At 41.6% G+C, this 23,259-nt stretch overlaps 1 protein-coding gene across 1 annotated transcript in view; it reads right to left on the bottom strand.

Annotated features, from left to right (window-relative positions):
- Positions 1-4,556: 4,556 nt before the first annotated feature.
- wu:fb13g09 (ATP-binding cassette sub-family C member 5) overlaps positions 4,557-23,259 on the bottom strand; it is a 100,672-nt gene continuing 81,969 nt past the window's right edge. The window contains exons 27-29 of the mRNA XM_060915212.1: positions 18,413-18,526; positions 10,516-10,680; positions 4,557-6,865 (exon numbers count right to left, since the gene is read on the bottom strand). Of these exons, the coding sequence (XP_060771195.1) occupies positions 6,758-6,865; positions 10,516-10,680; positions 18,413-18,526 (387 nt within the window). The 3' untranslated portion in view covers positions 4,557-6,757. The remainder of the gene's footprint in view (positions 6,866-10,515; positions 10,681-18,412; positions 18,527-23,259) is intronic.

The following is a 23,259-nucleotide window of genomic DNA, read 5'->3' as shown; positions in this document are numbered from 1 at the left end:
CTTTGTTCATGCCATGATACACTTCCACAAACATGTGTTGTGAAGATCAGACTTTGATAGATCCCTGTTCTTTAAATAAAACAGGGCGCCCACTCACACCTGATTGTCATCCCATTGATTGAAAACACCGGACTCTAATTTCACCTTCAAATTAACTGCTAATCCTAGAGGTTCGCATACTTTTGCCACTCACAGATATGTAATATTGGATCATTTTCCCCAATAAATAAATGACCAAGTATAATATTTTTGTCTCATTTGTTTAACTGGGTTCTCTTTATCTACTTTTAGGACTTGTGTGAAAATCTGATGATGTTTTAGGTCATATTTATGCAGAAATATTGAAAATTCTAAAGGGTTCACAAACTTTCAAGCACCACTGTACCTACTATTTCCTTGTCTGTCTACCTTTTCCTATTGACCTAATTCACTTTTTTTTGCATATCTTTTTTCATACTTAACAAGTGTTGCCAGATAAAACAAACCTTGCCCGGCAGGACTTATTTGATACCTATATGTTGATAATGGTAATATTTCTCAATCATCAGCTGTCAGGTTATAGTCCTATGAAAATCCATGACCTTGAGTTTGACATTTCAAAGTCATTCAAGGTCAAATGTCATGGTGCCAAATGAAAGCCCATATGGCACTTCCTATAAGTCGATAATGGTAAATATCTGTCTACCATCAACCATTTTCAAGTTACAGCCTTCTGAAAATCCATGACCTTGAGTTTGACCTTACAGGGTCACTCAAGGTCAAAGATCATGGTGCCAAATGAAAGGCCATATGGGAGTTCCTATATGCTCATAATAGTAAACATCTGTCTATCGGCAACTGTTTTTGAGTTATAATGGAAAATGTGTTATTTTGACCGAAAGGTTGACCTTTCCGGTGACCTTGACCTTGACCCGATTACCCCCAAAATTGAATCAGGTAATCAGAAGAAAATGGCAAGATTCATTCAAGCTGCCAGGAAGGATATAGAGCGGTGGCTACAATTATCGACACCTTAAGGATCTTTTGGCCATTGAAAAAGTAGAAAAGACTTTCAATACGTAAATTGTGCATGAATGATTACTCAGACTTGCACTGGGAAAAAAATTAGTTGATTCCTGATTACTTTGATCATGAAATATCAGTGAATTTGATCAGTAAAAACATTTCCATGATCTTTCCACCTGCGATGATAACGTCCGGGTTTTCCTCAACTTGCTGATCGTGCTGAAAAAATTCCATCTCAGGTAACGAGCTGTCATCAGACGACAAGATCAAAGGGCGAGGTGGGTCTTCCGGTTGATTAATTAACCAATAATAACTCTTGTAACTGAAACTCACCTTTGTAAAGTTGTTTTTTATTGGTAAATCTGAAAAGGTGTCAACATTTATGGACTGTCGATAATTGTAGCCGCCGCTCTAGTAACTCATAGAATCACTCTTTACACCCGTGGTGAGCAGAAAAGCATCTCAGCATGCACAAAACATCGAACATTGAGGTGTATGGGCTACAACATACTGTACTCAAGACTCAACCCAGCTCATCTGGCACCAAAAATCAGAGGTGGATAGTAACAAAGTACATTTACTTGAGTACTGTACTTAAGTACACTTTTTGAGTATCTGTACTTTACTTGAGGATAAATTTTTTTGGAAACTTCTGACTTTCACTTCACTACATTTGAAAGACAAATATCGTACTTTTTACTCCACTACATTTCTGTCAAGGTCCTCGTTACTATGAAGCAGCTTTGAAAGTGGATGTTTTTTTCTTTTCTAAAACGTGATGTTTTTTTTCATCAGGTGACACCGAGACAGCCGATCAGTAATCACTCGGGTCACGTCATGTCCATAGACTGGATAAACTCAAGTTCAGTGATTTCTTAGCAGCGTTATTTGAACTCGATCAGTTGATGGCAGAATGGAAGGAGGTGGTTCTTCTGGGGAACGCATGCACCCGTGGCCATACCTAGAACCCATGTTTCAGTTTTCTGAAAGGATTAAAGATTCATTTCGTTTTAAATGTTTGTTTTGTTTGCCCAAAACAAACCACATCACGGCCTACAAAAACTCACCGTCCAACCTAAGGAGAAGCATATTGAGGAATGTAAACGTTTTATTCCAAGAGAAAGCTTGCAACGAAGTTGTCTGTGCTTTTAGAGCTAGCGATAACGTTGCAAACGTAGCTATGCAGTCTGGTTAGTCACATGACTTTCTATGGATTTGCCCACCAAGTTACCATCGCCTTGTCCACGGCTAACGTTAACACACAGCTACTTAACTTGGACACTGTTAGTTAGCATGTAAAAACAGAATTATGCTAACATGAATAACGTTAACTTATCTGAAGTCTTTTCAGAAATATGTTTGAGCATAATCTTGCCAAATAAACAGAATGTAGAAATCTTTCTTTTCTAGTAGCGTTAGCTACCCAATATGAGTTTGAAAAGAGTTTGCTAGCATGTCAGGTGGAGCGTCACTGACTAGCTAGCTTAACGTTAAACCACCATGATGGCACAGCATGCGTTTATTTTGTAAATCCAGTCTGTTGCTTCAGAGGCGTTAGGTTTTGTAAGCGTTGTGCCAATAATACAACAATGCGTTGGCAGAAAATGTACTTTTAATACTTAAAAGCAAGTACTTAAGTACTTTAGCTGAAGAAAAATTTGACTGGACAACTTTTCCTTGTATCGGAGTAACATTTAACCAGTGGGATCTGTACTTTGACTTCAGTAATGAAGTTGGGTACTTTGTCCACCTCTGCTAAAAACTATGCCATGTTCAAAGTCACAGATATCACATTTGGGTGATTCTCATGAAGCTGCAGTGAACATGTCCAGGACGCATTTTCCAAAATCAATACTTAATTCACATAAACTCTGATATTTTGTGTAAAGAAAATAGGGAGCACTGTATGGACAAATGGTTTTCATCATCCTATAAACTAATTTTTATATCAATTAAACAAAAAATCTATGGAAATTCTCATTACCGTTATGTGTCCGCATCCCTTTTTTTAATGTTTACTTTAAATCATATAAAAATTCCTAACTGGGTGGCACGGTGGTGTAGTGGTTAGCGCTGTCGCCTCACAGCAAGAAGGTCCTGGGTTCGAGCCCCGGGGCCGGCGAGGGCCTTTCTGTGTGGAGTTTGCATGTTCTCCCCGTGTCCGTGTGGGTTTCCTCCGGGTGCTCCGGTTTCCCCCACAGTCCAAAGACATGCAGGTTAGGTTAACTGGTGACTCTAAATTGACCGTAGGTGTGAATGTGAGTGTGAATGGTTGTCTGTGTCTATGTGTCAGCCCTGTGATGACCTGGCGACTTGTCCAGGGTGTACCCCGCCTTTCGCCCGTAGTCAGCTGGGATAGGCTCCAGCTTGCCTGCGACCCTGTAGAAGGATAAAGCGGCTAGAGATAATGAGATGAGATGAAAAATTCCTAATTATATAAAAAAATAATACAGTGTAAAGTTATTTTAAAACATCTATATTTATGCATAATATTAATATTTTTGTATTGAACAAAAAAAGATACTTGATTTTAAACAAAATAACTGTGTCTGCACCAAATGTTTCTCATTACCGTTTCATGATTTCACCCCCCTATAAAAAGTACACCGTGCCTTTAAATTGATCAGCTATCCCATGATGCATCACTTCAGATACAAGATTCAAAATGGAGACAAGGTCAGTTGCTCACTCTTCTCTTACTTTGTGATATTTATGTTAATGTTGCTAAATCTGTCCTCAGTTACACTATCTATTATCATTACCGTTATGGTTTAATACTCATTACTTTTAAAAATAAAAAAAATATATATTATTTTATGATTATTATCACAATATAAGGCTTTAATATGTGGCAAAGTTATAGGTTGCTAGCATTTCAGGTTATTTGTGAAATTAGCCAAGATTATCTCATTACCGTTACTCAATATTCTCATTACCATGCACTGTGAGGGCAATAAATAAATGTAAAAAAAAAATATAAAGTAATTGTCATGGACTGTGCTGTTCATTTAATGGGATATTTTGTGGAAATATGAAATAAATTGTCAAAAAAATGTTTTTAACTCATGATCTAGCTTCATCATTTACTGTAACGGTGATGAGAATTATTCTGGATCATGTAAGCCTCAAATAAGAATAAAATTCTATTAAAATATTTTTCCATTAAAAAAAGATCAACATAGTAAAGTTCACACTCTATTTTAGGCTCTCAACTTGAAAAAATACTGAAATGAGGTGAAAAACTTTATGTTAACGTGAAGGTCTTCATGAGAATCACACATTTCTCCTCATTCCGATGTTTGATATGGACATTAAATGAAGCTCTTGATTTGTATCTGCTGCTGTCACACGATTCGCTGATTAGATAACTACATGAATGTGCAGCTGTCCTGGTGTTCCGATTAAAATAGATGGTGAGTGGAGTAAATGTGTGAAATAAAAATGGGATGATTTCATGTAGAAAAATACCTTTAATCAAAGAAGCATTGTTTTTGTGACGTGTAAAAAAACACTTTGATACAATAAGAACATTTCAATACAATTTCAGTTCAACAGAAAGCAACTTCATGTGTCTCATTTAGACATAAACAACAGTCACTCATCCAGCAAATAGCTTTTGTGCTCTTGGTAATTAAACATTCAGCTTGATCAAGGCCTCTCCCAGAGGAATACCTGAATATCGGAGCATGGCAAAGAGAAAAATGGCCTCCGACAAATGCTCTATTCATTGTTGTGTGCTTTTAGCTGCCTACACGTGCAATTGTTTCGCCTTATAAACTGCATTTTAAGAAAGGACTCTAATGGGGCTACTGAGATTTGACAGAATGAAACACATTGAAACACAAAACAAGTTTTCTAATTATGTTTTTGCGCATGTAGCAGATGTCAGGTGGATTTGTAAGTTGTCGTTGTTGGGGTTTTTTTTTCATTAGAGCTTCCTGTGAAAGCCTCTGCAGACTCTGCTCATCCTGAAAGGACTGACTCATTTAAACATCTCGATTTAGCAACCACATGTGAGAACAGTGGCAGAACAGAGCTGAAAAAGAGGACAGCACTAAGAATCTCAGAACACTCGAGAAAGCTGGAGCTAAAATACCAGCTGCAGCTTTCCATCTCTGAAACACAGACACTGATTGCACAATGCATTAGGCATAACATGAAGCTTTTGAGCAGAAATAACCCATCAGAGACATCTTCTGCTTTGGAGTGTTGACTTCAATGGAATGACTGACCCGTGTCTTTTTTTTTCTCCTTTGGTTGCTTCACAGACTGCGCATCATATTGTGCATTTGTGCAGCGTTTTGTGAAGCACTGAATCTTCATTGCAAATCTCCCAAGTACTTCAAATGCCATTGCTCATCTCATCTCATCATCTCTAGCTGCTTTATCCTGTTCTACAGGGTCGCAGGCAAGCTGGAGCCTATCCCAGCTGACTACGGGCGAAAGGCGGGGTACACCCTGGACAAGTCGCCAGGTCATCACAGGGCTGACACATAGACACAGACAACCATTCACATCTACGGTCAATTTAGAGTCACCAGTTAACCTAACCTGCATGTCTTTGGACTGTGGGGGAAACCGGAGCACCCGGAGGAAACCCACGCGGACACGGGGAGAACATGCAAACTCCGCACAGAAAGGCCCTCGCCGGCCACGGGGCTCGAACCTGGACCTTCTTGCTGTGAGGCAACAGCGCTAACCACTATGCCACCGTGCCGCCACCATTGCTCATTAATACAAAAAAAAACCCTTTTGTTCTTGTGCAAAACTTCCTTCCTTCTGCATTATAAGAACCTGATTTGAAAACATTTGCCATTTCGTACACAGCACATCATTATTTCAGAATTTAAATTTTCCTCATTTCTCAAACATTTCAACAATATTACTTCACCCCCGCCCAAAAAAAAATTGAAACTTAATACAACTTTAACGTTATATTATTGGAACTCTGACTGATATATGACAACGTGACCGTCTAAAACCGTTATTACTTTATATTCATTAAGACTGGGCTGGTATTTTTCAGACATGCTTCACAAAACATGTTTTTTCATTTATAGCACGCCATAATAATAATAAAATATAGCCACAAACAGCGATGAAGGGCCCGAGCACCTGTGGTACACCAAATCTGCCATGAATCCAACAAACTGCTTAGGAGGAGAACGTCAAAATGTAAGACGTGTCAAAATGCACAAAACCAAAAATAAGTCATTTCCTGTTGAGTATGGCTATGGCTAATATAACCTACGTTACAATTTTGTTCGTCTTGAGGCACCCTACACACCTACCAAATTTGACACGGATAGGCGAAACTATATACCAGGCAAAAGTCTCAATGACATGTGGGGGCGCTATGGAGTCCTGCAGATACACCCGAGGCCAAGCCTCTATCACTGAGTAGTGGTGGCCAGGACTGATGTGTGTACCAAATTTCATGAGTTTTCACCCATGGGAACCACCTCAAAAATGGCCTAGTCTTGAAGAAAAAAAAATAATAATAAGCGGAAGAATTATAACAAAAAGAAGAATCCTTCGGAAAACAATAGGCCCTTGCCCTCTGGTGGACACTGAAGGCCATGTACACCCGGTGCTCGGGCCCTAATTTTTCCCAGGCTACTTGTGAGTTGAAAATATACTGAACTAGTCAGTGCAGGGCAACACTGAACAATAACATGGCCACTGAACAAACATCTTGTCCAGCAGTAAGGCGAGATTTGGCAGAGAGCTCAGTCTTGTGCCCACCAGCTGTTCAGGCTCTCTCTGAAAGGCCACCAGTCCTGCTTGTTGCCTCCACTATGGCACGGAAACACGAGCTCTTGTTCGCCAGTAGATTTGATGGGCTGTCAAACTCCAGGATCTGTCTCACACAAAGGAAAAGCATACAGAGGTTAGTTAGATGTTGTGTTCTGTAAGTTTGAGATACACAGCCCCATTTAACCAGTCTGTTATTGGAAATAGACTACCGTAGGACCAGCACTGAAATGCTTTTTGAGTGACTGCACATTCTTAACACAGCAGTGACACTGACATGGTAGTGAGAAAATGGCCGAAGTAAAGTTCCAAACTGAAGTGGCAACGCAAAGAAACTACTCTACAATAGGTTTCAGTGACACAACTATCACTTGCATGGCACTTTAACTGAAATCGTGTGGTTCTGATGCCAAATTGAGGCCAATGTTGAGCAGACAGACTTTCATCCACGTTTAAATCAACCTTGGCAACACTGACCTAATGTCAGACATTCATTTGGGTCAAGGACGGGTGCCGAAGCTGGGTCAATGGTGGCAGGATTGTTATTAAAAGTGCTAATTTGGAAACACTTTCCCAACATCAGCCCAAAATCATTATTCAAACTTTGGGCCAACATCAATTGGATTACCTGGGTTAGTTACTGTACGAGCTCACTGGTTAACATGAGTTAAAGGAGGACTGAAGGCAAATTTTGTATGATCAAAATTCTATTTATCTCATTTTATTAAATATCGGAATGCATTTTTGATCTCTATTTTGTCACTGATATAGCAAGTTATGAGTGTTTGAAATAATACTATATCAGTCCATATGTCAAAGCAATGGCCGTAAACGAGATTCGTTGAGACCTGTGCGAGACATCGTAGGACGGAAGTAAAACGTACAGCGGAAATCAAAGTGACCGACATCTGCCAACGTTGTCAAAAGACGGGCGCGGCCTCTTTCGAATGCTGACGTAATCAAGCCGGAAGTTTTGTTTGTTTTGATAGTAATCGGGAAAGTTTGAAAAAAGTAGGCAGGAATCGTCATTTAAACTCGTTTTTGTGCAATACTTCGTTTGGGAAAACAGTTTTCAAAATGGGGGCACTGACACCTGGCTGACACTTCATGTTTCGAAGTCTCGCACAAGTCTCGTGAAGATCACGCGGATAAAGCCCAGTGCACACTTTCCCGATTTCAAAATGGCAGCACTGACACCTGTTATATAATGATATAATGTTATAATCACATTGTCTGTTATCACCCAAATGAGGATGGGTTCCCTATTGAGTCTGGTTCCTCTCAACGTTTCTTCTTCATGTCGTCTGAGGGAGTTTGTCTGAGGGATAGATTAGGGATAAAATTATCTCATGTTTAAAGTAATTTAAATTCTGTAAAGCTGCTTTGCGACAATGTCTATTGTTAAAAGCGCTAAACTTGACTTGACACCTGGCTGACACTTCACGTTTCGAAGTCTCGCACAAGTCTCGTCAAGATCGCGGGGATAAGCGACGCCTGCCGTGGACCAAACGAACTAAATTCAACATGGCTGAAAACCGAATAGGCCGATAAGCATAATATTTAATTGCAATTAGTTGCCAGTATGAGTCATGATATAAGGTTACTAAAACCGAAAACGTAATTGAATAAGACGTTAATTAAGAAATAAAGCAAGTTTAAAATGACTTCAGCTCTTCTTTAAGATGCTAGTAAACAAAATATAACAATCGAAGATAAGAAGCACAGGCAAAATTATTATTATTTGCTCTGATTGTACACTACACTGTCTGTACACATTGTGTATTGAATGTTAAGCTCATGCGCTAATTAAACAGCCTTTCCTTATACTCGATACAATTACTATATTTACCATAAAGCAGGCAGAGTTTGACAACAATAAATATTAAAATATGTCAGCCCTGCGATGACCTGGCGACTTGTCCAGGGTGTACCCCGCCTTTCGCCTGTAGTCAGCTGGGATAGGCTCCAGCTTGCCTGCGACCCTATAGAACAGGATAAAGCGGCTGCAGATAATGACATGAGATGAGAAGTATTAAAATATAATTATAGATACTATAGTAAACTATGGTGAATTTTCATAATGAACCTGTGCATGTACAGAGTCTATTAGCAAAAGGTTGACTTAATTATAGGACAATGATATTATTCTAAATTGCTGCAATACACTTTTCAGACTATCATGGGTATTGTTGGCACTTTAGGACTAACTTGGAAATTAAAATCTTTTTTTTTTGTAGGTGTTTTTCCTCTTTTATTTGTAATTTATAGTCCTGTGCAAAAGTATTAGGCACATGTAAAGAAATGCTGTAGACCATAAATGGTTTTCAAAATAATGAAATGAAATGTTTCAACATAAAAAAAAACTATAAACAGCAGTAAGCCATAATAAATGAAACAAAGTCAATATTTGGTGTGAGACGACCCTTTGCTTTAAAAAAAAAAAAGTAGTCTCAGGTAGGTATAAGGAAATGAGCTGTAGGTTTTACTGAGCATCTTCCAGAACCAGCCGCAGTTCTTCTGGACACTTTGACTGTCATACTCGCGTCTTCATTTTGCACCAAAACCCAGCAGCCTTCATTATGTTTCCTTTTTTAATCTGAAAAGTGCTCTCTTATGTAATATGCTGCTCAGATACTAACATTTTTTTTCTGTAGCATTTAATTTTCATTATCTCTAGCCGCTTTATCCTGTTCTACAGGGTCGCAGGCAAGCTGGAGCCTATCCCAGCTGACTACGGGCGAAAGGCGGGGTACACCCTGGACAAGTCGCCAGGTCATCACAGGGCTGACACATAGACACAGACAACCATTCACACTCACATTCACACCTACGGTCAATTTAGGCCCTGTTTACATTATTTCGAATCAGCGGATCATCAGATTAACGTTTTTAAAACGATTCGCGTACACACACAAATAGCAGGAAGTGAAGTCCGCGCCGTTTTTCAGCAGTCGTGTCACATGACCAACGTGGCATGACCAACGCCAGCGAATCAGGAAGGTGGATGTCACAGTGACGTTGTCCAATGACGACGTCAGCTAGAGCTCAGCACTGCGTATCCTCGTTCCTCAATGTTTACACAGCACCGGATCAGATACGTACTGGGTTGAATACGTGGGCCCTGGCGGATTCAAATTGTTCCGCCTGTGGAGTCGTTTCCCGGCGTTTTAATGTGCACGGACAGTGCATCCGCAACGAAAACGGTACGGATACGGTCTAATGTAAACACCACCTTAGAGTCGCCAGTTAACCTAACCTGCATGTCTTTGGACTGTGGGGGAAACCGGAGCACCCGGAGGAAACCCATGCGGACACGAGGAGAACATGCAAACTCCACACAGAAAGGCCCTCGCCGGCCACGGGGCTCGAACCCGGACCTTCTTGCTGTGAGGCGACACATTTAATTTTGTGCCGGAAAATTAACATTTGGACTCTAAAATGTTTTTGTACTGACTCGATAATGTAGAAGTCATAAAATAGAAATCTATAACAAAGTTTGTATGAAAAAAACAACAGGGTGCCTGAGACTTTTGCACAGTAATGTATATATGTATAATGTGGATAGGAGGAGGATCTAGCACCCTTAAGGGTTCACTGGTTTATCAAGAAACTTTAAAGGTTCTATGTCAAACCCGACAATAGAAAAGTTCCCAGGTTGAACCTACGACCACTAACCAAACCTTTTCTGCCTTTAAAGATTCTAAACCAATTCACAAAAAATAGTTGAGAAAACAGTAACTGGATAAGCACACCAACCTGACCCTGGTCCAGTACCAGAACCCTGTCACAGCTGAAGACAGTATTGATGCGGTGAGTGATGACCAGAGTGGTACAGCCTCTGAAAGCAGTGTTGATGGTCTCCTGAATAAGCCGATCTGTCTCTGTATCAATAGCTGCTGTGGCTTCATCTAAAACCAAAACCTAACAGAGACAGGTTCTAATTACAAAAACATATTTTCATATGACAAACATTAAAGGAGCTGTTTGTACTGTTTAGAGCCCTCTGCTGTTTGGGAGGGGAACTGCAATAAAACATTGGCTGCATTCGAATACGCATAGTTCCATAAGCAGTATGTAGGGTGTCAATACTCAGTAAGCATTGAACAGTCGTCAAACGGTACCCAGATCACAACACGCTACACTCCATGATCAAATAATTCAGCTGGAACCTTTGAGTAACCAAAGAAGGAGAAATCCCCTTGGGAGAAATAGAAAGAAGATAGTGGTCCGAAGTAAGGCGGTTGTTGCAGCAGTGTACAGATTTCTGCCACTGCAGAAATTATAATTTTTTTTAATTTCACAGCATATATATGGGTATATGTCATATGTGAATGTGGACAGTGGAGACTGCGGTGGAGTATGACCTTACGTCGTACTATGACCTTACGTCGAATTGCGTCCTTACTACTCACTCGCATAGTTGTAGAACGTACTACAGTAACGGTCAGTTAGCAGGAACTAAACCAATGCGAGTACATGCTGAGTATTTGGATCCAGCCATTAACAAATCTCCAGGATCTCGAACAATGAGTCGGCCCCTGCTGCTGAGTTCATCTCATCTCATTATCTCTAGCCGCTTTATCCTGTTCTACAGGGTCGCAAGCAAGCTGGAGCCTATCCCAGCTGACTACGGGCGAAAGGCGGGGTACACCCTGGATACATCGCCAGGTCATCACAGGGCTGACACATAGACACAGACAACCATTCACACTCACATTCACACCTACGGTCAATTTAGAGTCACCAGTTAGCCTAACCTGCATGTCTTTGGACTGTGGGGGAAACCGGAGCACCTGGAGGAAACCCACGCGGACACGGGGAGAACATGCAAACTCCACACAGAAAGGCCCTCGCCGGCCACGGGGCTCAAACCCGGACCTTCTTGCTGTGAGGCGACAGCACTAACCACTACACCACCGTGCCGCCCCCTGCTGCTGAGTTGCCTTTTAAAAAAATAAAGCAGAGTAGCTTTGTTCCAAATGGAGGTGGGGCTAATTTCCAGGCCAGAAAAATGTAAATAGAAGTCTGAAACGAAGGTATGAGACACACCCACTGCATGAAAGAAATTTTCTAAGATATCTTGTTTATTATTATTATTATTATTATTTGAATTAACCAAATGTACAAGAAGCCTTTATTTTGGTCACATGTACACTCAAGCACAGCAACATTCCTCCTCTGTATTTAACCCATCTGAAGCAGTGAATACATGCACACACCCAGAGCAGGGAGCAGCTATACTACAGCCCCCAGGGAGCAAGTGGGGGTTAGGTGCCTTGCTCAAGGGCACTTCAGCCATTCCTGCTGGTCCAGGGAATCGAACCAGCAACCTTTTCGTCCCAAAGCTGCTTCTCTAACTATTAGGCCACGGCTTCCCCAAAATAGTAAGTAATACAAAGATAAAAATACAATCTACGGTATACAAAGCTATTGTCCATTTAGGCAATGCTTTCCCTAAAAAAAAGGGGGTGAGGGATAACCTGGAAATTTAGGGAAAGGCCGATGGATAACAAGATTTGGTAACCATGTGCGAAACTCAAATATTTTCACTCAATCAGGCCGGATATCATTTTTCTAATTATCATTTCATTTTCCTATATTACTGTCTTTTGCATTTCGTTGCAGAGTTTTTCTATTACGTTTTCATCATCAAACAGTTCTTTAACATCATCTTTCTGTTGTTTTTTCCTCTTCCTAAACACCCAATTATCACAGGGATTACTTTAACTTGAAATTGTTCTTGTCTTTCTCGTAATTCGAAACACAGCTGTTGGTATTTTCCTATCGTTTCATTTCATTCTTGTTGGATTCGTTTGGACACACCATATCCACGATCTCATCTCATTATCTGTAGCCGCTTTATCCTGTTCTACAGGGTCGCAGGCAAGCTGGAGCCTATCCCAGCTGACTACGGGCGAAAGGCGGGGTACACCCTGGACAAGTCGCCAGGTCATCACAGGGCTGACACATAGACACAGACAACCATTCACACTCACATTCACACCTACGGTCAATTTAGAGTCACCAGTTAACCTAACCTGCATGTCTTTGGACTGTGGGGGAAACCGGAGCACCCGGAGGAAACCCACGCGGACACGGGGAGAACATGCAAACTCCACACAGAAAGGCCCTCGCCGGCCCCGGGGCTCGAACCCGGACCTTCTTGCTGTGAGGCGACAGCGCTAACCACTACACCACCGTGCTGCCCCATATCCACGATGTCCATTATTATTATGATTATTATTCGGCCCAGTGTTGTAGTCGAGTCACTAAACCTCGAGTCCGAGTCCAGTCTTGAGTCCCCAGTGTTCAAGTCCAAGTCATTAAAAAAATTCGAATTGAGTCCACTATTGATCTGAGTCGAGTCCGAGAACAAGACTCCAACTGCACCATGTGACGGTGGCTGTTTTAGCGCCATTAACATTAGTTTGTTCCTGAACATGACGTATGAACAGGTGAATGTGCTTCTCTTTGTCAGGGAGCGTGAAGTATTCTGTCGGAGATGGTTGGGAGACGGATGGAAGTCCAGAAGGTGTGTTTTATTAATACAAGTGAAGACGGTAAACAATCCAGAACGGCAGGTAAAATCGTAAAACAGACAGGCAATAGGTCGAGCGAGGCACAAACAGACTATCGTAGACTCGGCAGAATCAAAGACAAGAAACAGGAAACCAGGAAACCAAAAAAGGAAATAAGGCTCGGTAAGGTGTCAGCAATGCAACTCAATACTTTGCAAAGTAAGTGTGTTTTCTACACACTTACTTTGCAGACCACTACAATACCTGGTCTAGAGTGTTCTAAAACCTTGTCTGTCTGAATTCTTGTCACAGTCCGGTCCAGTCCATCCATGCCTGAGTTTGTGGGACTTCCAGGCCGGCTCCAGGCCGGATCTGGGACAGGAATTCAGTCCTGCCCTGCTGAAGGCCATCTTCCCTGAAGCGGCACTCCCACACCTGCTACCCCTCTTCTCCCATCAGCCAGGGCCTTCTTAAGAACTGTTTGGAGCTATTCCAGTTGCCAGACTGTCTCTCGTAGACTTTCCTTGCCTTGCTACAACCCTTTGGTATTGTGTCTTCTTGATTCTCCCTGCCGGAATTGTTCCTTGTTTTTCGTCTAGTCTTCTGTCCAGTTTTTTGCCCCTGTTTTACCTGCCTGTTCCTTTGGATTGTGTTTTTGCTTCCTCTGCCTGGATTTCCCTTGTCCCTGTGTTCTTCGATTTTTGTTAAGATTTTTCTGTCCTGTTTTTGTCCCTGACCATGCCTACCTGCTCCTGTGTTTTTGACCTCCTGGCCTGTTTTTTGACCACGGATTTTTGCCTGAGCCCTACTGTACCTCTGCCCTCTACTTCATTAAAGAAGCTTTTCTCTGTACACTGCCTGTCTTGAGTCTCCTCTTGGGTCCTCACTTCACCTCAGCTCGCCATTTCTGACAATTCTGGTGTCCCAAATTAACCTCACTTTTTCATTTTCCGAGACTCCTTCAGCTTCAAGGAGATACGCAGAACCATGGCCTCACTGTTTGTTTAGAAATGCCTTGAGACCTCAAGAATGGCACAGGAATAGTTTTAAGCATTAACAAGAAATCTAATATCATAATTTTTGCAATTAAAATGATTCCTATAGGTAGTGGTCTGAGTGAATAACCTTGACTTCTGTGACGTCACAGCAGGAAGGCTATCGGCAGTGGCGGCTGGTGAAAAAAAATCTTGGTGGGGCTGGTGTGTGCCAGTAGAGTTCCCTGCCTAGTCCAGTATAAGCATTCAAATGAACAGTCAGAAAATGACAATTCCACAATAATAATTTAATTTCCTTCTCAAAATCAGCAGTTTCACAGATAAAGTAAATTAACAATTTACAGCTATATTAGGCTCCATTTATGCTTTGGAAAGGAACGGTTTCAAATACAATACTCAAGTTCTTGAGAGAAGTTTACAGCAAGGGTATGATTTCAGCTGAATCTATACAAATCAACTGTGTGTGAGAGAGAGAGAGAGAGAGAGAGAGAGATGCATTTTCTGTAGCAGGGGTGAAATTTCCAGCGCCCCAAAACCATTAAATTTGGCGATGCTGATTGGCCAAATATTTATGATTTTTCCCGAGCAACCATACACGATTGGCTATTCCGCTGCACTTCTGGGGCGCTTTGCCGAGCGCCCAAGAAGAGAAATGATACGCGTCTGTCGGTGGAAATTCACCATTGAATGAGAGTCAGTTGGTGGAAATGTTGTTGAAATAATTCAGATCGCATGTAGGCACACACTATTAAGTAAAACTGACATTGATAATAAAATTTGTAAAAATATATATTGATATATATATTTTTTTCCCCCTCCACATCTGGGAGGGCGGCGCCCGAGCGCCCCCTATGAGCCAGCCGCCACTGGCTATCGGGCTCATCGCCATTTCTGCTATACTAAAACATAGAGCTCACTGCAACTTCGATTTTCTTTTTCCACTACTTTTTCCACCGCAGGAAGGTTATTGGTCTCATCGCCATTTCCGCTACACTAAAACACAGAGCTGACTGCAACTTTGAGCTTCCATTTTGAGCTAATTTATCGCTATGCCACGTAGATGTTGTTGGCTGGTGCAGCAACACGACAGAAGGTGGATTTACGTTGCATTCATGGCCCAAGAATGTTCAAACTGCAAAGATTTGGACGCGTTTTGCGAGAAGTTCACGGGCACATTGGGTGCCTACGAAGTGGTCTCTCCTCTGCTCTGCACATTTTACTGAAGACTTGAATGAGACCTCTGATCTGTTGAGGAGCGTTGGCTATAAGCCTATATTGAAAGAGGGTGCAGTATCAACAATTAAACGAAAAGAAAACTACAAGAAAAGGAAAGCAAGTTCAGTTGCACCAGTTCTCCCAGAGTGTGAGGCAAGGGTTGTTGCTAAAACCCGGGACGGGATGGAACGGGACGTGACATATTATCGCTCGGGCAGTGACCTCCCCGCGGTTGTTACTAAAACCGGTGACGTCCTGTCCCAGGTTTTAGTAATTGCCTGAGCCGAGCAGTAATGGTGGATTACTCAGTATGGAGAATGAGTGGAGCAGCCGTCTGATTTCTCTGCTGGATATGCTTGCCTCAGCAGCAATATCTTGCCCTTACGTGGAAGAATTGAATGAACGGAGAACTGAACGAACAACTGAAAGTCAGACTGTTTCAAAACAATCGGCCACGAGGTCAGCCTTCAAGAAGCGAGAACACAGACGGGTAAGCTCCGACTCTCATTTGGATACAAAACAACACAAACACCACTTGTATTGTGTGTAAGTTACCGGTATAAGATTATTTAATTTGCTTCAGAATGTGATTCTCAGTTCATCTGATTATTTATTAGCCTTTTACATTGTATCAGTGAAAATGCATGCATGTACAGTATATGTATGTTGCATAAGTTATAACACCTATCCTGTTTTAATGAGAGTCAACCCACAATCAACCAAGTCAAATCAGTCTTAGTTGAGCAAGTCGGTAATGGTATTTTTTACTTTTCACCATAAACTTTTATTTATATGACTTTGGTCTAAAGCTGTAAAAGGCCTCGGCCTTAAAACCGGTTACCGCGGTGACGTCACGCACTCAGGGCTGGCTGGCTCAGCGGGGCAGCTCGAATGCCAACTTTGCGGTCGATTTTAACTCTCAAAAATATTTTTTAAAAAATTCCAATCTAAGCATCATACAAGCAGGGCTTTGAACCGGTTCAAGGAACGAAAACGAAAACCGGGAACTTTTTCTATTTCACATGGAACAGAAACGAAACCAGAAACTTTATTATTTTTTATGTTCCGGAACAGAAACGCTTATTAAAAATAATGGTAACCGGTTAATACTGGTTTTTATTTCGTTCCTCAAAGTTTCCGTAGCCTACAAATAAGTCATTCTTCTCCTGCGCAAGTTTCTATGACCCGCTGGGGTTCACTTCCTGTGTGACGTTCGCTGACTGAATGGGGAGAGCGGGAGGGTGGACTACTATCACATCTCCACATTTTAAATAAGAGGTAAATATTGCAGTCTATCGTTATTCAAAAACGTCAATTTCAAACACGATATCAATATATTTGTCCACGTTAATGAGAGGCTCGCGAACATTAAATGACGTTAACCTCTGTTAGCCTATCAATGCATAGGGCCTGACTAGCCTTTGGTAACACACTTTCATTTATCTTTCATTATCGAATTATCTTTCATTTTTGGCACTTTTTCTGTTTGTGTAGATGGGAAGACATACTGAGAATCCAAATCGCCAACATTTGAAATAATTGTTTTGAATTATTTCTTGTCTTATTTAATGAAGGTTGTAATAGAATTAGCCTACATTTGGCTTAAGCTGGATGAGACAGAGACATAATTTTATAGCCATTTATTAAACAGCTGACAGGGAACGTAATTAACCGTTCCGGGAACGAAATTTTTTTGTTCTAACCGGTTCGGGAACGTCTATTTAATGGTGGAACCCAAAACTGGAAACGTTAAAATTCCGTTTCTGTTCGGAACGAACCAATAGGAAAAAAATTCTGGTTCAAAGCCCTGCATACAAGAGTCAAGGATGGACATACAGTACTATCCACTCAGAAATTTATTTAAAAATAAAGGTTCTGCGTATCTCCTTTAATGTTCACACCACTTTTCATTGAATGGGAGACCATATTTCTTACATAATTCCCAACGTAACACGTGCGCTACCTTATCGTGTCTCCATTTCTTGTACTTGGTTTGTGCCATCACTTTGCATTCTGCTAATATATGGACCGCTGTCTCTTCTTTTCCCACACACATTCTGCATGCTCCATCAATAGGTTCCTTGTCAATGACTTTTTCTTACAGGTCTCGTTCTAACTGCTTGCACTTGCGCTGCAATCAATATGCCTTCTGTAGCTTTCTTCATGCCACTCTTACTAAGCCATTCGCAAGTTTTCTTACCCCTGCCCTCATCCACTGCTATAAAGAATTTTCCATGTAATGCCTTTGCCCGGTATTATTATGATTATTATTAGCCTAGTAATAGTACAAACTGCACCTCATAGTAACACGCTAACTCGACCCTTTAACTCAATTTACACCAGGTCAAAAAGGACATATTTGTGTTGTTTATGACCTTCACATCTCTTTTCTCCCCTCATTCTTCAAGCGGTCTCGAACAACTGAATTCCCAGTATTGCTTGACTTTCAGCCATGTGGTGGCAATGTTTCACTATTTTGTATGTTGAGTTTTGTGTTAAATCTCAGTGTGCGTGTGTGTGTTCAAGTCATAAACAACCTATAACTCTCATCAGTACATGATGACAGAAAATAAATCTATAGGTAATGCCACAAAACAGCACGCTGTAACAATTTCAGATGGCCAATCTTGGGGGAAAGAAAAAAAAAACCCACACATCCAAAACCCTCTGTGCAATTCCGTCTAAGTCAGTATACAGTCATAATGTAATAATATCCTGTCAATCTAACTTCCTGTTGTCTAGCAGCCGAGTGCATGTGTTTTGAATCGCAAATATTCTATTAGGAATGACTCGGTGGTTCACGTGGGTGGATGGAGGTGTTTAGGGAGCTATAGTTGGTTACGTTTCCTGCATAAATGCACTCGTGGGACCGTCAGAGTGAGCCTGAGCTCGCATAAACAGTTGTGTGCAGGTGTGTTTTGGTACCTTGCTGTGTCTGAGCAGTGCTCTTGCGACACACAGGAGTTGCCGCTCCCCCACTGAGAAGTTCTCTCCGTTCTCGGTCACCTCGGAGTCAAAACCGTGAGGTAACCGGCTTACCTGCAAGCAATCCGAACATGGCGTGAAAAAGCAGAAAACAAAAACCAACGACTCATATTCATCAGTGGTCTGAGAGTCAGGACTACAAGATTCAAACCTGAACACATTAGAATCTCATCTCATCTCATTATCTCTAGCCGCTTTATCCTTCTACAGGGTCGCAGGCAAGCTGGAGCCTATCCCAGCTGACTACGGGCGAAAGGTGGGGTACACCCTGGACAAGTCGCCAGGTCATCACAGGGCTGACACATAGACACAGACAACCATTCACACTCACATTCACACCTACGGTCAATTTAGAGTCACCAGTTAACCTAACCTGCATGTCTTTGGACTGTGGGGGAAACCGGAGCACCCGGAGGAAACCCACGCGGACACGGGGAGAACATGCAAACTCCGCACAGAAAGGCCCTCGCCGGCCCCGGGGCTCAAACCCAGGACCTTCTTGCTGTGAGGCGACAGCGCTAACCACTACACCACCGTGCCGCCCCACACATTAGAATATCAAAAAAAAAAACAACCCAAGGACGATCCAATCCTTGTCCAACAGACTAAGATTTAATTAATGTAGCCCGAACATTTCCTAAATTAAGCACATTTAATTAAACCACAGATTTGACAGTGTCACAGTTTTTTTTTTCCTCCATGTATTTGTGAATAGTAATATGCAGTATCCTGAAGGACACCTGCAGCAACAGTGAAAGAGCAGTCAAACCATCCTCGCTTGATGAGTACGCGACCAATTTTCCTCTCGTCACCTGGGTTCATTTGAATCTTCCTAATCTTTCATTATTCATCAGTCATTTGGGTTTGTTAGAATGCAAAAATGCTCCAATTTTCAGGGCTCTCACTTCAGGATATTTAATCCGTATTGCCTAAAATCTATGAAATTCATTACGTTTAATTTCCCACATTGTTGTCGAATTCTCAAATCTGTGTGGTTGATTCATTTTCTGATGATTCATTTTCTAGAACAGCAGCTCTGATAGTCGTGCATCGATCACACAAATCACAGATCTATATTAATGAGCTTGTTCCTACATGCTATCGTTTCTATAGCAACACAAGGACTTGTATGGAGGACATTCTGTACAATCAGAGCCGGTGGGGGGGGAAGTGATATTTCACAAAGATGAGTAATTGGTCGAGTTTTCTTGAAGGATATGTTCATTTAATCTTTATAGAAAGAAGGAGGTTCCAGTGCTGGTGCTTTGTAACAGTCTGTACATTTTCCACCATGGGAAAGTCTTCAGGACAGAGGAGTTTGCAGTTTCTGGTTTCTTGGTAACATGACATGCTGGATAGCTCTATAGCTTGAGGTACAAGGTAAAGTGGCAACTCGATGAGCCATTTCCAATAGTTTCCAGTGAAAGAACTGTCACTTGCCTGGCACTTGAACTGAAATTGTGTAGTCCTGTTAACGACTGCCACACTGTTTGCATTGAATGTCAAGTCTTTTGGACTTTTATAGGCACTTTCAGACCAAACAGTTCCAGGGAATTATTGAGAGGAACTACCCACTGGGTATTTCCCAGTGAACTATATACCTTCAAGGGCTTTTATCTGTTTGCATTCACACACTAGCAGGAACACTAAAGTGAGGTCAGCCTGCTTGCTAGCATGACGTTTGCAAGAAATGCTAGCAAAGATTTTTATATTTTGCTTAGACAAGTCAAAATCGCATTGTATTTCCTCCATCGCATACATGTTCAATATAGCCTAAACTTCACTGTTGGTCCATTTGTCCATGTTTTTTTTTTTTTTCCAATTTTTTATACTAATATTAAGAGCTGTTTACACAGCTAATGTTTTACATGGATTTATAGAAATGGTGGTTATCCGTGCTGCATTGGCTCGTGTTCGACCAATCGCCGTACGCTTACGTGTGGACCAATCGCAATACGCTTACTGTATGTCTGGACCAATAAGTGTACACTTGCGTCTGGATCAATCGTCATACACTTGCGTCTGGACCAATCACTGTACACTTACGTCAGTCATGGTTCTTCTCAATGCTGGGAGAGTTTCTACCCTTAAGTAGGAGCTAAAAAAGTCCCTCAAAAGAGCATTCTAAAAAACTGATTGTTCTCAGTTCCTGCATTGCAGACACACAAAAAAGGGGGAACTTCCTCTAACAGTTCTAAGAACTATGAAAAGGTTCCTCCGGTCCAAAAGCACTTATTGTTTCTAATCATTAACCCCTTAAAAGCTTTAAACTTCCAGAACCCATCAATGGATCCAGATATACAATCAGCTCTCATAACTGGCATGGTGGTGCAGTGGTTATCCCTGTTGCCTCACAGCAAGAAGGTTCTGGGTTCGAACCTCACAGCCGACGGGAGCCTTTCTGTGTGGAGTTTGCATGTTCTCCCTGTGTCTGAACGTTGCTCTTTGATGGCAGACCTTCAGCCACTTTGGCAACATTGACCTAATGTCAGACATTCATTTGGGTCAAAGTTGGGTCAACGCTGGCAGGGCTGTTATGAACTGTGCTTCTTGGTTGTTATTTTTGAAAATACTGACCTAACATCAGCCCAAAATTGCCATCCAAACTTTGGACCAGCATCAATTAGGTTACTTGGTTTAGTTAAGGCCAATTTATGCTGACAACCCAGTCCTCGCAGATAGCGTCGCAGACAGTGTCTGCGTAGCCCCCCCACCTTCGCAGACGCTCTGCGTGCACCTCCCAAAAATTGTGACCACCGCAGAAGCCTCGCAGACAGCGTCGCAGACAAGAGGGCTCTGATTGGTCCACTCGACACGCACTTCCGCTTCCCTACTTTCCCGGTTTGGTTTGTTTTCACGACCGGCATTTTTAAAAACACGAGCGAAGATGGAGCAGCATGAAGAGCGGTTGATTGAGGAAGTACGTACATCTATACAACTCCAGTTCTAGTCATTATAAAAAAAAAAAGTTCTAGTCATTATAAGTAACTGGAGGATAAACACTCCACTAACCACACCCACCAACTACTCCTAGCGACTTCGCGCCCCCTTGCATTGTGGCGGTGAATAACATCACGCACGCCTATACTCCCCGCTCAACAATAAATTACAACTGTCTGCGAAAAGCTATCTGCGAAAGCCTTGTCGCACGAGCATGCAGAGGCCTTTACTCACTCACTGGTTAACATCCATCCATCCATTATCTTTAACTGCTTATCCTGTGCAGGGTCGTGGGTAAGCTGGAGCCTATCCCAGCTGACTATGGGCCTCTCGCCCATACACCCTGGACAAGTCGCCAGGTCATCACAGGGCTGACACATAGACAGACAACCATTCACACTCACATTCACACCTACGGTCAATTTAGAGTCACCAATTAGCCTAACCTGCATGTCTTTGGACTGTGGGGGAAACCGGAGCACCCGGAGGAAACCCACGCGGACACGGGGAGAACATGCAAACTCCGCATAGAAAGGCCCCCATCAGCCACTGGGCTCGAACCCAGAACCTTCTTGCTGTGAGGCGATAGCGCTAACCACTACACCACCGTGCCGCCGGTTAACATGATTTAAGATACTAATTAACAAAAGATAACAATAGAAGATAAGAACAAGCTCTTTTTTTGTCTTATTAACTGAGAGAGAGAGGCTGGTGAGGGAACGACTGTTGATAGCTGCTATAATGTAAGTGACAACAGGAACTAACTTGTCTCCTAAACCTTCCACAACCTTAAAAGTAACTATAAACAGGTAGAAATTTTGAAATGCTGTTCTTTTAATAAACTAAAAATTTGTATCATCAATAAATTGTTGTGGTATAAGAGAAATAAAACACTTGGGGACATGCTGTCACTGCAAAATAATCAACTTCAGAGTAGTAATCCACATGACGTTCATTACTTTGCTGTAACAGCACGTCCTGAAGTATTTTACTCCTTACTTTACCAGCAGATTCAACTTATGCAGTCACACAATTTTCTGTGAATGATTTTCGTCTGATATTAATAACTCGATTTCCACTAAACAGCTGAAATTTGTTTATGCAATCTAACCTTGTACAAAACTCCCACGTTCATCAGTGATCTGAGAGAAGCTGCTGGTTAATTTAGAGACGAAAAGCAAAGATGATTGAAGTTCTGCTAACGTTTTAATTTCCTCAGTGTTTTTAATTAAAGCAGAAGCGTCGCAATTTGCACTAATGCTATTTTTAGGATTATTAATGTTAGTAATAGCGGATATATCCCTCCTTTGTTAACACACACATGAATTAACAGGGAGAGAGTAACTGAATCATCACAATGTTCTCAGAGCATGGCAAATTATGTCCTTGTTAGTCCTGAACTTTCCAAATCATCAGCAATTTGAGAATAAGTGCAGATTTAAGGACATCAGCAATATAGATTTGGGAGATTTAATTAGCCAGCTTTGCATTTTCCAGATATTATTCATTTAAATGATCTTTAAAAAAATGTTTTCCTCCCGTGCTGATTGTTTATTCTCAACAGCACTGAGTGCAAATTCTCACGCACTGACTGCACACTTTTTGCTTATGTGACCTAACAAAACCTCGCCACCGACATCAGCAGGGAAAGAAGGAACGAAAACGTTCTCGCACATGACTAATGGTGTGATCAGTTTTGGTCTTGGGAGCTCTGAACTCCCACGTTCATTAGTCATCTGAGAGTGAGTATAGATTGAGTATGACTGGGTTCATTAGGATGCCAAAAGCAAAGATGACCCAACATTAGCAATCTGTTAAACCTTCAGGAGATTTAATCAGTGTGGGCC

Source organism: Neoarius graeffei, chromosome 2, assembly GCF_027579695.1.
Source record: "Neoarius graeffei isolate fNeoGra1 chromosome 2, fNeoGra1.pri, whole genome shotgun sequence".
NCBI lineage: Eukaryota > Metazoa > Chordata > Actinopteri > Siluriformes > Ariidae > Neoarius > Neoarius graeffei.
This window is presented reverse-complemented; position numbering and strand designations above follow the sequence as displayed.